Below are 14543 nucleotides of genomic sequence, written 5' to 3'. Positions count from 1 at the left end.
CCGTGAATCGCATACTGTCCCATCTTTGCTAGGTTTCCTATTCATATGGGACAAATATGCGATTCACGGCAGCATATATCCCGTTACTTTTTAGGTCCATTCTTCATAAATCTTACGCTTATTTGCATTTACACCAATCGATTGACGCAAAAGTTCGAAGGGATTATAGAAAATGGTTGAGAATCGCTGATCTAGTGAATAATACACAATGGAATTTCCTTATCATGGACCTAATCATATTATACAGAAACAATAATATTTATGAAATGTATACTCGAGAGGTATTCTGAGCACTAGTATTCATCAAATAGAATAAGAAGTGAAATATGAGTATCAATTTGATCAATTTGAATGTCAGTAATGATAACGCAAATGTTGCTCTGCTCTAAAGAAGTAATGTGCCTTTTGCAGCACTTTGGAGTATTCGGATACATGTACGAATAGTTCAACAGATTTTTTTGTTCAATTCGTAAAATCACGTAAAATGTTTTACTACAATATCTATTGCTTAAACGTGTCTATTCATTTATCAAATTGATGAAAATAATAAACTGATCAGAATTAGACCTACATTATTTTGAGAATGTGTTCTAACCAACGTAAGGCATTGTGAAGGTTTTATTGGGTAGGCAGTGTTCTGTTCTATCAATTCAGTTTATTTCATTGAACTTACATTTCTAATTTGTGAGCATAATATTGACACTTTTTAATTCAAGGAACTATGTACAAAAATGTACACGGGTGCACTCGTGGCACATTTAATATTGTTTATTACTACATATTAGTTATTTATTTTGATCTCTTCGTGAAGCACCACTTTTCAATTATTGATTTAATCATCGTTAACTAAATACTTGCTTATAATAATATCATTCACTCAGAATCACACATAATATTCTATCTCGCATAACATTCTCCACGGTTAACGCGGATAACACTATAAGTATGCATAAGGCCGCTACGTTTGTTGTTCGGGACCTACTGGTGTTTTTCTTCCGGGTAGATTTCGGTTATTGTCAAGTAGTGCGTCTACGTTTTTTATACTTTGCTATTTTCCAAAGATTGTGCTGAAATGCTTTATGGTAGTCATCTGAGCGTTTCTTCCCAGCTTAGCGTTAATTAACTTTTGCTTCCATTCGCCGGGTGCCAAAATGATAGTTGTTTCTGCTAATTAATCCGCATTAGATGTGTTGATCGCTCGCTTGCGTAGGCCGTGCTATTGTTTCCAATGCTGAATAGCCTTATAAACTAGGAATAAATTAACGGGCAGCAGCGAATCACGGGCTATCAGCAAGCCTGCAAAATGGAAACGGTGCGAAATGTCCGCAAAAAGAAAGAGAAGAAAAATTGAGTTAAAAATGGTGTAACCAACAGCTCTGGTAGTCGAGGATCAGTACCTCATTAGTGGCCACCGTGAATGACGACCGTCAATGCCTGGCAACTTACTTACCTGTAGTCTTAGCGAGTTCATTTCATAGCCACCTTTACTCTGCATTTGGTTTTGTATCGCCGAGAGGTGGTTCGTGGAAAGTTCGACGTCATTGGAGCCGATGTGGCCTGCAAAAAATAAACATGTAAAAATAAAAGAAAAACGCGATGAGTAAAATGTTGGTTAATGAGCTGAAGTATTCATTATCTCATTTCATTCATTTCATTTATTTAGTTAACATCTAAACAGATAACACTGAATCAACAATTTGACGCCACATTATCTCATTAAGATCAAAAGTTCAAAAGTGAATTAAGATTGAATTTCAATCTGAGCTTAGGTGTCCTTCAAAAGTAAAACAAACCTCAATTATTGTTGATATGCATACAAATTATGTAAGCCATGTTTCAAGTATATATCACTTCATAGTTGTGCATGTTGTGGGCATTCATAGATTTGAGATAATTATGCAGCCAAATGAACTCAAATGAAGATTGCCATGGCAAATCTTTATTGTGAAAAAAAAACGGCAACTTCGTCATGGCCATAATTAACAGCTTAACAGTTACTTTTGCTTACAGCTGGTTTTGGGCTTTATATTTGAGCTGACAGACCAAGAATGACCATGTTTTATTGATGATATGCGTTGAATCGTTCAAATAGTATTTAGATATGATCGGGGCAATATGGGCGACCTAAGGAAATTGTTTCAAAAAGCACTTTAAAGCTCAAAAAATCATCATTCAAATGTAGTTCACTTATACTATGGAGTGTTACCTCTCATATTTGGTCGATGAATGATGAAAAATGCGCTTGGAAATTGTTGGAATGTACATTTGAAAATATATTGATTTTAATGTGTGTTTCCGACTATACGGGGCAATATGAGCCACCATTTGGGGCAGTATGGGCCACCCATCCAAATCGTTTTTTGGGAGAAAAAAGTGTCGTAATATGAATGAATATGATATTCCTACAACAGTTTAGAGTATTCCATACAAAATGAATAATAAACCGCAGAGAAGCGGAACGAATCGATTTGCCACTTCTCACTATTTGCACAGACACATTTCAATTGCTCAAATGTATTTTTTCTGTTCCTATCGCAGTAATGCGGTGTTGTAATATATCTGTATTGAATCTAACAATGATGATAATATTCTTGTATTCGGCAACTGAAATTTGAACTTGTTCGTATATTAAGACCAAATGTCTTGCTCTGTGCATGTAGGGCAGACTGGGTAGACTTGATCCCCTTTTATGATTTCCGATGTATCACAGCCAAAAATAAATAATCCTACGCGATTTCCACACAGACTTTCTAAGAAATATAGTATTTGACTTTACTGATGTATGACAGTCCTTAAATTATTGTTTTTATTGATACACAATCGATTTTTTGGAGTGCTGTCAAAAATCGATTTTTAAAATATTCGGGGAAAATTGATTTTTCATATTGAATTCGACAGCACATGCAATTTTAAAATTTGGGGAGACTTGATCCCCTTTCCATTTGAGGATAAAAGGCCGTTTCTTCATCAACGTACACTGTCCACACGAAGGGAGACCCGACGACGAGAAAGAAGCGTTCTACGCACAGCTGGAGCAGACACACGATGGATGCTCACTGCGGGACGTCAAAATCGTCATCGGCGACATGAACGCACAGGTAGGAAGGGAGGAAATGTATAGACCGGTCATCGGACCGAATAGTCTGCACGCCGTAACGAATGACAACGGCCAACGATGCATAAACTTCGCAGCCTCCCGCGGAATGGTAGTCCAAAGCACCTTCTTTCCCCGCAAAAATAACCACAAGGCCACATGGAGATCACCTAACCAAGAAACGGAAAACCGAATCGACCACGTTTTTTTCCTTGTTGGGTACATTCCCTACTGCGACCAGTTGGTTGATCTACCACGTTCTAATCGACGGTAAATTCTTCTCCAACATCACAAACGTCCGCACTTACCGCAGTGCGAATGTTGAATCCGACCACTACTTCCGACCACGACCACTACGTTGCACTATGCCTGCGCTCAAAACTCTCAACGGTGTACAACACGCGTCGAAGTCGGACGCCGCGGCTTAACATAGGGCGGCTACAAGACGGTAGACTAGCCCAAGCATACGCGCAGCAGCTGGAAGTGGCACTCCTAACGGAAGAGCAGCTAGGCGCAGCGTCTCTTGAAGATGGCTGGAGAGATATTCGATTCGCCATTTGTAGCACAGCAACTGCTGCACTTGGCACGGTGCCCCCGGATCAGAGAAACGACTGGTATGACGGCGAATGTGAGGAGTTAGTGGAAGAGAAGAATGCAGCATGGGCGAGACTGCTGCAACATCGCACGAGGGCGAACGAGGCACAATATAAACAGGTGCGGAACAGACAAAACTCGATTTTCCGGAGGAAAAAGCGTTAGCAGGAAGATCGAGACCGTGAAGAGACAAAGCAACTGTACCGCGCTAATAACACACGAAAGTTCTATGAGAAGCTGAACCGTTCACGTAAGGGCCACGTGCCACAGCCCGATATGTGTAAGGACATAAACGGGAACCTTCTTACGAACGAGCGTGAGGTGATCCAAAGGTGGCGGCAGCACTACGAAGAGCACCTGAATGGCGATGTGGCGGTCGGAGATGACGGTATGGTGATGGACCTGGGGGAACGCACGCAGGACATAATTCTACCGGCTCCGGATCTCCAGGAAATTCAGGAGGAGATTGGCCGGCTGAAGAACAACAAAGCCCCTGGGGTTGACCAACTACCAGGAGAGCTATTTAAACACGGTGGTGAGGCACTGGCTAGAGCGCTGCACTGGGTCATTACCAAGATTTGAGAGGAGGAAGTTTTGCCGCAGGAGTGGATGGAAGGTGTAGTGTGTCCCATCTACAAAAAGGGCGATAAGCTAGATTGTAGCAACTACCGCGCAATCACATTGCTGAACGCCGCCTACAAGGTACTCTCCCAAATGTTATGCCATCGACTAGCACCAATTGCAAGGGAGTTCGTGGGGCAGTACCAGGCGGGTTTTATGGGCGAACGCTCCACCATGGACTGCCATGTTCGCCATTCGCCAAGTACTGCAGAAATGCCGCGAATACAACGTGCCCACACATCATCTATTCATCGACTTCAAAGCCGCATATGATACATTCGATTGGGACCAGCTATGACAGCTAATGCACGGAAACGAGTATCAGGGGCATTCTCGAGTCCCTTCGAAACCCGCAGAGGGTTACGGCAAGGTGATGGTCTTTCGTGTCTGCTATTCAACATCGCTTTGGAAGGGGTAATACGAAGAGCAGGGATTTGGCTTCGCCGATGACATAGATATTAGGGCACGTAACTTTGAGAAGATGGAGGAAGTCTACATCAGACAGAAGAGGAAAGCCAAGCGGATCGGACTAGTCATCAACACGTCTAAGACGAAGTACATGATAGGAAGAGGCTCAAGAGAAGACAATTCACACACCGCGAGTTTGCATCGGTGGTGACGAAATCGAGGTGGTAGAAGAATTTGTGTACTTGGGCTCACTGGTGACTGCCGAAAATGATACCAGCAGAAAAATTCGGAGACGCATAGTGGCTGGAAATCGTACATACTTTGGACTCCGCAAGACGCTCCGATCGAATAGAGTTCGCCGCCGTACCAAACTGACAATCTACGCTCATTAGACCGGACACGAGACCTGGACGATGCTTTTGAAGAACCAACGCGCACTCGGAGTTTTCGAAAGGAAAGTGCTACGTACCATCTATGGTGAGGTGCAGATGGCGGACGGTACGTGGAGGAGGCGAATGAACCACGAGTTGCATCAGCTGATGGGAGAACCATCCATCGTTCACACCGCGAAAATCGGACGACTGCGGTGGGCCGGGCACGTACCCAAAATGTCGGACAATGATCCGGTGAAAATGGTTCTCGACAATGATCCGACGGGCACAAGAAGGCGAGGTGCGCAGCGGGTAAGGTGGATCGATCAGGTGGAAGATGATTTGCGGACCCTCCGTAGACTGCGTGGTTGGCGACGTGCAGCCATGGACCGAGCCGAATGGAGAAGACTCTTATATACCGCACAGGCCACTTCGGCCTTAGTCTGAATAAATAAATAATAGCTGCAGCTCTCATCGCCGCTACCTACTAGTCTACGAAGCCCATCCTCGTCCTATCCGACTCTGCTAGTGTTATCTCCACACACCAGAGCGAAACGCCTAAACACCCCTGGATCCAAGGCATCCTAGCAAATATGCTCCCGAATACGACCTTTGCCTGGATCCCGGGGCACTACGGGGTGCCTGGTAACATCACCTAACATTCATTCATTAAATAAACTTTGCCTATGGAAGGCCCTAAGGTTGGACCTGAGGGTGGCCATTTTAAGATCCCTCCCCCTCCCAAAAAAAATCTATGTAAAATTGTTGAGTTGGAGTTGTCCTTCAAAGTTTTACGAAGATGCTTAACAGCGATATTTCTCAACGTCTCGGACGATACTAAACCTTCTGAGGTACCCAGAGTAAGCCAGAATGTGAATTCATAAACTAACGTAAGGACCAAGATGAATACACCACTAGGTGTTCCAATCTGCCAAATTCACGATTCAACCATCTTGGATTTTTGTATGGGAGAGCCACCGAGTTTGTTTACGTTTTGCACTGAAAATGAATTTTTCACCCCCGCGCTAATCTCTCCCATCTACTGTCGAAGTGAGTGAACCCTGATATAAGAACCCTGGTGGACATTTTCAGGATCGGTTTATACAATATTGTTTTACACTTTTTGCAAAATAAATCTGCTCTTTGCTTTTGCATCATCTCAATTATATAATCTCAATTCAGTAAGTGCACAATAAACACATAATTATGTGCCCCGATAATTAATATTCTATGATAGGAAGAAAAGATAGTTCAAAAAGTAACGGTCAAGTAAATCAAGATGCCATTTTCAAATGATTCTTACTCGCTGGTGAGTATTTATCAATAGATAATTTAATACTGAGATCGCGTGTGAGTGTTGATCAAACTCGATTTTTGAAAAATTTGATTTTTCCCATGCTTACTTCATTTACCAAAACTTCTGACCACCGCCACCAAAAAGAATTGGCAAAGGTTGACCTATCAAGTTGACTGTTGATCATGTGGCCTTTGCAATCTCTATAGCGTGTAATTCAAAAGGATCCAAAAAATTCAAAATGAGAAAAAAAATGTTTAGTCACTTACCCGTGTGCACAAAATTGGTGGGATTTCCGATCATTGACCGGTCTATTCGTAGTCGCTGGTGATGTCGCCGCCGCCGGGGGCTCTGTGGTTGGTGGAAGCAGCAGGAGAACCATTGTAGCCAGATATCGCCCGTACTGGCCATCTTGCCGCTTTTCAGTTTCTTCTCCACTATGACCGAAGTTGGGGGAGATCTTACCGAACGAAGAAGTCTCGGTGCCCCTCCTGATTAAACAGCGCTCCGGTAACGGTTGAGCAGCTTTCGCACGGAAGATATGAATTGTTTTGCGTGATGTTGCACTTGTTCGCTACGCCGCGTTTATGGCGATGTTGGGTACTTCTCGAGACAGGCTGTCTGTAATAAAACTGCAGAAATGGTCAAGTGAGTATTGAAGCGAGTAGGTACTGGGAACTATTTTAATTTCAATGATTGTATGTGAATCGCCTTTTAGTAGGAGAAGACTTCCGATATCGTTTAAACACAGCTAGTGGGCGACCTTGTGATCTTAGCCAGCGAACGGAGGCGTAGAGCTCTGGTCGCAAAAGAGCGAGCTAGCGTGGCCGTTTTCAATTTCACTTCGTCGTGTGTCCCCCCTGAGGGAACGGAATTGAATATGATCGTTGGTTGGTATATAACAAACAACGGCAAAATAGGCAGACACAAGCCAATGAGCTAGCTTATGATTTCAGGGTCATGAATTAACATTCGCCAGCATGCTTTAATACAAGTTCTTGCCTCCATCCTACATCTCTATAAAAAGTACAGTGCAGTGATCTTCTATTTGAACTCAATGTAGTAAACAAAGAAGCATGGTGGGATCCGATTTTATGGTGTGCGGTGGGTTGTGACATTGAGGTTCTAAGTTCTAACTCAGTGATCCCCAGCATTTTGGGAGCTTTTCTTCATTAAATCGCTGCTTTATTAAATTCACTGCTAACATCATAAAAATAAGCTATTATCTTTACAAGTTAGTACTCAGACGAAAGCTTAGAAAAATATATACCAACAAAGGGTAATTCATATTGATCTCAAAATCACTCTGTACGAAATAAAAATATCTTTTGAATTGAAATATTAGTTTGAATTTAAAGAATAATAAAAAATTTTTGGGAGGAAATGACTGTTTTGAGGAAATGATAGAGGGTGTCCGCACACACTCTAATAGCTCGAACTTTTGACCCGTTTCTTCTTCTTCTTATTGCCATTACATCCCCACCCTGGGACAGAGCCGCCTCGCAGCTTAGTGTTCATTAAGCACTTCCACAGTTACTAACTGCGAGATTTCTAAGCCAGGTTACCATTTTTGCATTCGTATACCATGAGGCTAACACGATGATACTTTTATGCCCAGGGAAGTCGAGACAATTTCCAATCCGAAAATTGCCTAGACCGGTACCGGGAATCGAACCCAGCCACAATCAGCATGGTCTTGCTTTGTAGCCGCGCGTCTTACCGCACGGCTAAGGATCCGTTTGGTAAACTTAAATTAATTTTTTTGTTGACATAGGTACTCTGTAAGTTGATTTCATCAGGTGCGCAAAAGATTTTCAAATGGCGACGAAAGCGCCTAAAATTTTTGCACGTTTTGCATCTCTTTCTCTTCTATATACATAAAAATGAATTTCTGTCTGTCTGAACCTTATAGACTCCAAAACTACTGAACCGATCGGCGTGAAAATTTGTATGCAGAGGTTTTTGGGGCCGGGGATGGTTCTTAAGATGATTCGAGACCCCTCCCTCTTTTGGAAAGGGGGGCTCCCATACAAACGAAACGGAAATTTCAGCATAACTCGAGAACTAAGCAGCGAATAAATGAATTTTAGGCGAAACGAAGTTCGTCGGGTCTGCTAGTTGTATCATAAAAGGTTCGAAGATCGTCTGACTGTTGATCGAAGAAAAAAAACCCTCAGTATAACGAGAACGATCACAAACGTGTGGTTGGGATCTCTAAACGGAAGCAAAATGAAAGCTTTAGTTCGAGATGTGGTTACACTCAACCCTCTTTTTATGGCACTTTTGTATACGTCACTTCGTTTTACGTCCTTCTTTTTACGGCAGGAGACATAAAAATAAAAATAATTTTCAGTTTCTTCTTTTTGGAACTTCGTCAATAATAATTTCAAAAACGATGTTTTCTGACAATATTGTTGGTTTTTCATGAAATTTTTTGGACCATAATGACTAATATGTTAGATTAGAGTGCTTGCTTTGTCGTGTTCCTGCTCAGTAAGCAAATAGTTCGCGCGGTCGAGTGAGTAAATAATTGAACCGTTTGTTTGAGAAACTGCATATGTAACATTTTTGGCCAAAATGAGATTTTTATATATTCTGAATCCTCGTCCAAAAATACATATTCTGGAAAAAAAAACGAAAAAAAATTTTTGTTCAGGAATGTATGAATTTTTTTTTTCGTTTGTTTGAGAAACTACATATGTCCACGTACTTTAAAAAGCAATTGTGGAGTACTGCTTACATTTTTTGCACTGAAAATATCCCAGGGTGTTGAGTTTTGCCAAAATCTATTGATCTGTATCGAAGAAATCGAAAGATTCGGTGCGAATTTGTTCAAAAACAGTTTTTTGTTGTTTTCTCGAAATAGTGTAAAATGGACTTATGCAGTTTCTCAAACAAATGATTCAATTGGTGCACGATCGGACGTGTTTTAGGTAAGATGCAGAACGTTCGTAAAATCCGAGTTTTTGGTTCTGGTTTTAACGTTCGGTGAATAAGTGTGCAGTTGAACGTGTTTTGTACATGATGCGAAACATTTGAAAGACCCGGGTTACTGCATCTTCACTAGTAGATGTTGGACTAACATTCCTTCCGTGATTATAAGGACGTGGCCAGGTATACAACTGCTACTGTATAGGAAAAGGTACAAATCCCAAATACCAATTTGCGACAATATACAGTAGTTTGCTCAATTGAGCATTATATAGCCACCCACGATTTCTACAATCACATATGCTATGCTATGCTAGGAGACATAAACATAATTTTAAGCGTTATTGTCATCCAAAAGTAAACCTATAAGAAGACTCTCTTTGGAGCTCAAATAACTAAGTAGCTGTTTTGCATCTTCAACAGTATTCCACTCCAGGTCATCCAAGAATTCCCTGGAGTCCACACGCATAAACAAGACATTAAGATCCACACATACAGGGTGTTCAATAAGTTCGAATACAAATGTTTGATCATTGTGTTTGTAAGCCCAATGTACATATTCTGTATTAGTATTGATGTCAGCGTTAGCGGTATATATAAGCTATCGGATGTGTGTGGTGTCGACATTCTGTCACTTGTTGTTTGTTTATTACGCGCGTTGAAGATGGATTGGGGCATTTATGATGCCGTTTTTGAAGTTGAAAATCATTGCGGCGTACTTTAAAACTGAGGTTTTGTGGACGATTAATGCCCCCAGTGGCCCGGTGATAAGACGGAGATGAGCCCTACGTATTTCAATAGGACAATAACCCCTTATTACACGAAAATTGCGATTTTAGCCTAATATGGGGACAATTTCATCGACTTTTTGGACTAAAGATTGCTGTTGTTGTTTATTGTCGTCAATCATGTTTGTAGACCGTTTGATACAGATTTAGTCTTATAATATAGTTCTCCGTTACTTAAAATTACTAAACACTTTTATCCGATATGAAAATTATACACACCAAGCATTTACTGAGTACGCAAGTATTGTTTCAATTTAGTCTTAGATGTATTGAGATCAATAGCATTCCAATGTTTATTATAAGCAGCCATCATTTGATTTATGGGTCCGAATTTCGCATAGTTTGTACGATGACTACTACAGGCAAATAAAGAGTGGAAGTTGAGTCCACCTCAACTTGCGTAGTGCATATAATAAAAATTGCTTTTGTACCGACTCAATTCTTGTGTCATGCGTGACTGTGTAAGGTGACCAAACTATGCTGCAATATTCAAGTATCGATCTGACATAAGCAATATATAATGTTTTTATAGTGTATGGATCGTGGAAGTTGTAGCCAAACCTTTTTATGAATCCTAACATATTATTAGCTTTGTTTATAATAGTATTATAATGGTCAATGAACGTAAGCTTAGAGTCTATAATTATGCCAAGATCCCTAACTCTATCACATCTTGTTACCTTTTGGCTACCTAAAGTGATTGTCATATTTGGAATACTTCGTTTTCTGCTTATAGTAATTAAGTTGCATTTCTTTATATTGAGCTGTAACAAACTTTTTATACACCAGTTATGAAATATCTGGATCTCGTGTTTGAATGTGTTCATGTCTTCAGCGTCTTTGATCTCAATAAAAAGTTTCATATCGTCAGCGTAAATCAATACTTTTAGATGTTTTAGAATGAAGGACAAGTCGTTTACAAACAAAATAAACAATAGCGGACCTAAATGAGAGCCTTGCGGGACTCCGATGTGGATGTGGTATAAATAGCTACAGATTGCTTTTCTTTGAACCTAACTATTTGATTGCGACTGGTCAGATATGCTTCAAGCCATTTAAGGAGTCCAGGCTGGATTCCCATTTTTGCAGTTTAAAGAGAAGCATTGGTATATCAACTCTATCGAACGCTTTACTAAAATCCGTATATAAAACTTCAACGTGATTTCCTCTGTCCATGGCTTCAAGAGAATAATTCACAAATTTCAGTAAGTTCGTAGCTGTCGACCGACCTTTAAAGAATCCGTGATGCATTGTAGTAATCCTATTTTATATTTGGTGGAATATTTACTCGTTGACAATTGCTTCGAATAATTTTGGAGTCGTGGAGAGAAGAGCGATTCCGCGGTAATTGCGGATGTCGGATTTTCAACTAGACTTGAAAATCGGCACCAGAAAGGAATTTTTCCACAGTTTAGGAAATTCTCCAGATTTTAATGACATATTGAAAAGCCAAAACAAAGGAGCAATGAGCTCAGCTGCCATAGTTTTCAAAAATATGAAGGGAACACCATCTGGACCGGTACTCTTTGTTACGTACAATTGTTTCAACGCGTCCAATATGTCAAGAACATTAATTTGGTCGACGCTTATATCGTTTGAGAACTCAGGATAGAAATCAAAAAACGCGCGATCACGGTCCTCCTCTGAGTGTTCAGAGTAAATTTCACGGAAATACTCAGCAAACAAATTGCAAATCTCATCAGAATTAGTACCCACTTTGCTGTCTATGTACATTATTGAGGGAAAATTGTCAGTCTTTAGTTTGGTGTTTACATATTGGAAAAATATTTTGGGACAAGATTTAATTTCCGCTTCAGTTTTTGCATTATACTCATCAAATGCTGTGTGCATAGCCGTATTAAGTTGATCGCAAATGTTCAAATAATTTTCCATACTACTTGAATTATAAATTTTTTGTGATTTCTATGCGCTTTTTGTTTTCGATTTTTAAGTTCTTTATTTGCCTTTTGAACCAGATTGGTTCTTTTGTATATAAGCAGCGTCTACGTCTTTTAACTGGAACTTCTTCTTTTATTATTTTGAACAATTTACTGTAGAATAAATTAGCAGCATTTTCGATATTATCTTGATTCCTCAAAGTTGTTTGCCAATCAATAATGTTTAATTTATTTCTAATGTTCTCGTAATTAGCTGCTTGATAATCCAGAACTTCCTCAATTTGATAGTCATTAGGTGGGGAAACATCGTGTAAAAACAAAGAGTATTCGATTGCCGTGTGAAACACTTCATTTCTCCATAATGGTGTGAGTGATTCGTTCACACTAAAGACATCATAAATGTTAGTTAGCAATAGGTCCAAATGACAGTTCTGTTGATTTTTCACATGGTTGACCTGATTAAGTCCCAAGCTTGAAATTTTGTCAAAAATAAAGTGCAGAATTTCACTTTCTCCAACTATTGGAAGCAAAATGTTTTCATTATCAATATCTGGTATGAAATCTACATTGCGTTGGTTGAAATCACCGAAAATGTGAATTTTTGTTTCAGGAGTTTGGCCTGACAAAATTTGATCAGCTTCCCGGATTTGAACCCTCTTAGCTTTTTTGTTTGGTCCTTTATTATGTTAAAGCTGTACGAATACAAGGTCAGTAACTTGGACCAGTTCAAGACGTAATTCTCAAAATCTGGAACGAAATGCCCATGCAGACCGTGCGTGCCGCTTGCGATGGGTTTTAGAATCGTTTGAAGCTCGTGAAGAAGTACAAGATAGAGGTCATTACAAAAGAAATGTTACAAACGTTCCTTATAAACAATACTTCCAATGAAATGCAACCGGAAAAAGAAATAATTTAATCTCAATTTTTAAACATTTTTTGAAAGTGTATTCGAACTTACTGAACACCCGTATATCCAAAAGGCTGAAAGCTTTTTTTAATCTGGTTTATGTCCTATTTGATCCATTAAACCAAATTGGATATGCTTTCAATAACTGTACAGTTTCAGTTCATCGAAGAATTCCCTGGAATTTAGACCTAGAGGTCTGCACGCGGGTTGCAACCTCTTCCTTTAGAACACCGCCACCTTCTATAAGTGATTGGTCTTCTTCCACTCAAATTTCGGCTATTCCTTCTGTCGGGACACCATTGCATGTAGCGGGTGGTCTAGTTCCACCTTCCACCGGTTGGGCTCTGTCTTGTTCGGTCAATTCTTTCCCTAAAGAATTCCTGCCCAAATCATAACTCCACACACTTACCTTCTTCGATCCCTGGGATCTTACCAATGACGAGTGTTACATTACCACCATCCACTGGTGAGTTTCCACCTCACTCAACCAATCCAACCTTCGCCATCCAGTGGAACATGAAGGGCTTCTTCCATAATCTACCGAAAATGGAATTTCTCAACACAATTCTGGCTATACAGGAAATGCATCGAGCCAACAAGGCATCAATGAACAACTCTCTCGGAAAACGATACCAGTGGATCACCAAAGAGATGAAAAATTCCTATCATTCAATTGCACGCGGTCTGCACGCGGGTTGCTTTGTACGGCCGGTAAGTAAATTAATTAGTGCGCGTTTGATTGAGTTTTTTAACCTATAATTTTGACTAGCTGTGTATAGAAAATATTTTTTTGGAAATGATAAAAGGTTATCAAAATGTTGTGTTTTGATGGGGATAATCGAGATAATGATTCCAGGTACGAAAAAATTGGAGCTGTTGTAAGTAAACATGGTATAATTTTATCGTTTTGTAGGTTTTGGCTTGTTTTCATTGTGTTTGTCCCTTTTTTCTCGTTCCAGAAGGCGAGTAATGGCGCTTGAACCTAGGCTTATATGTACTTAGATGGACATAAGTAATGTTTTCATGTAATCTGCATGATTTCATACGCATACTTCTGTATTAGTGTATTGGCCAGGGCACTAGACTAAAAACTTTTTCCCATCCCAAGACGTAGGACCCTTGGAGTAAACATTAATCCTTTTAGCTAAGTCACCCACAACGATTCAACGTCCGTCATTTAATACTGTGATAGGAGTGGTTGGTACGAGATGTCCCCGTTCTATGGTTTAATTGTGAAATCTAGTTAATTGATTCTCACAGGTGTTTTTAACAACGCTGAACAGTAGACCTGACCGCTTTTATGTTTAAACTACATTTGAGATGTGCTTCAAACATAAATATTGACAAGAAAAGTGATAGATGTAGTCGAATCTATCGCTTTCCAGGATTCTTTCACGAACTGGCTGTGTATGTGTAGACTAGACTAGACTAGACTAGAACTCCCTGGAGTATGAATATTGGGGTCTACACGCGCAACCAAAAGGTTAACATCTTTTTTAATGGTTCATGCCCTATTTGATCTACTAAATGCATGGATACGCATTTAATAGCTGTTCCTTTCCAGTTCATGCGTTTCAGGTCATCCAAGAATTTCCTGGAGTATAGGTCTTGAAATCCACACACTTAACCAAAGGATA

General features: G+C 40.1%; 1 protein-coding gene across 7 annotated transcripts in view; it reads right to left on the bottom strand.

Moving 5' to 3' along the window:
• Window positions 1-635: 635 nt before the first annotated feature.
• The window catches only part of LOC134226931 (CDC42 small effector protein homolog), a 104275-nt gene continuing 90367 nt past the window's right edge, over window positions 636-14543 (bottom strand). For all 7 annotated transcript variants that reach the window (XM_062708054.1, XM_062708055.1, XM_062708056.1 and 4 more), the window contains 3 exons: window positions 6652-7014; window positions 1451-1557; window positions 636-1296 (listed from right to left, as the gene is read on the bottom strand). In XM_062708054.1, the coding sequence (XP_062564038.1) occupies window positions 1288-1296; window positions 1451-1557; window positions 6652-6793 (258 nt within the window). In that variant the 5' untranslated portion in view covers window positions 6794-7014 and the 3' untranslated portion in view covers window positions 636-1287. The remainder of the gene's footprint in view (window positions 1297-1450; window positions 1558-6651; window positions 7015-14543) is intronic.

This window comes from Armigeres subalbatus, chromosome 3, assembly GCF_024139115.2.
Source record: "Armigeres subalbatus isolate Guangzhou_Male chromosome 3, GZ_Asu_2, whole genome shotgun sequence".
Lineage (NCBI taxonomy): Eukaryota > Metazoa > Arthropoda > Insecta > Diptera > Culicidae > Armigeres > Armigeres subalbatus.
The sequence above is the reverse complement of the archived record's forward strand: the minus strand, read 5'-3'. Positions and strand labels throughout refer to the sequence as shown.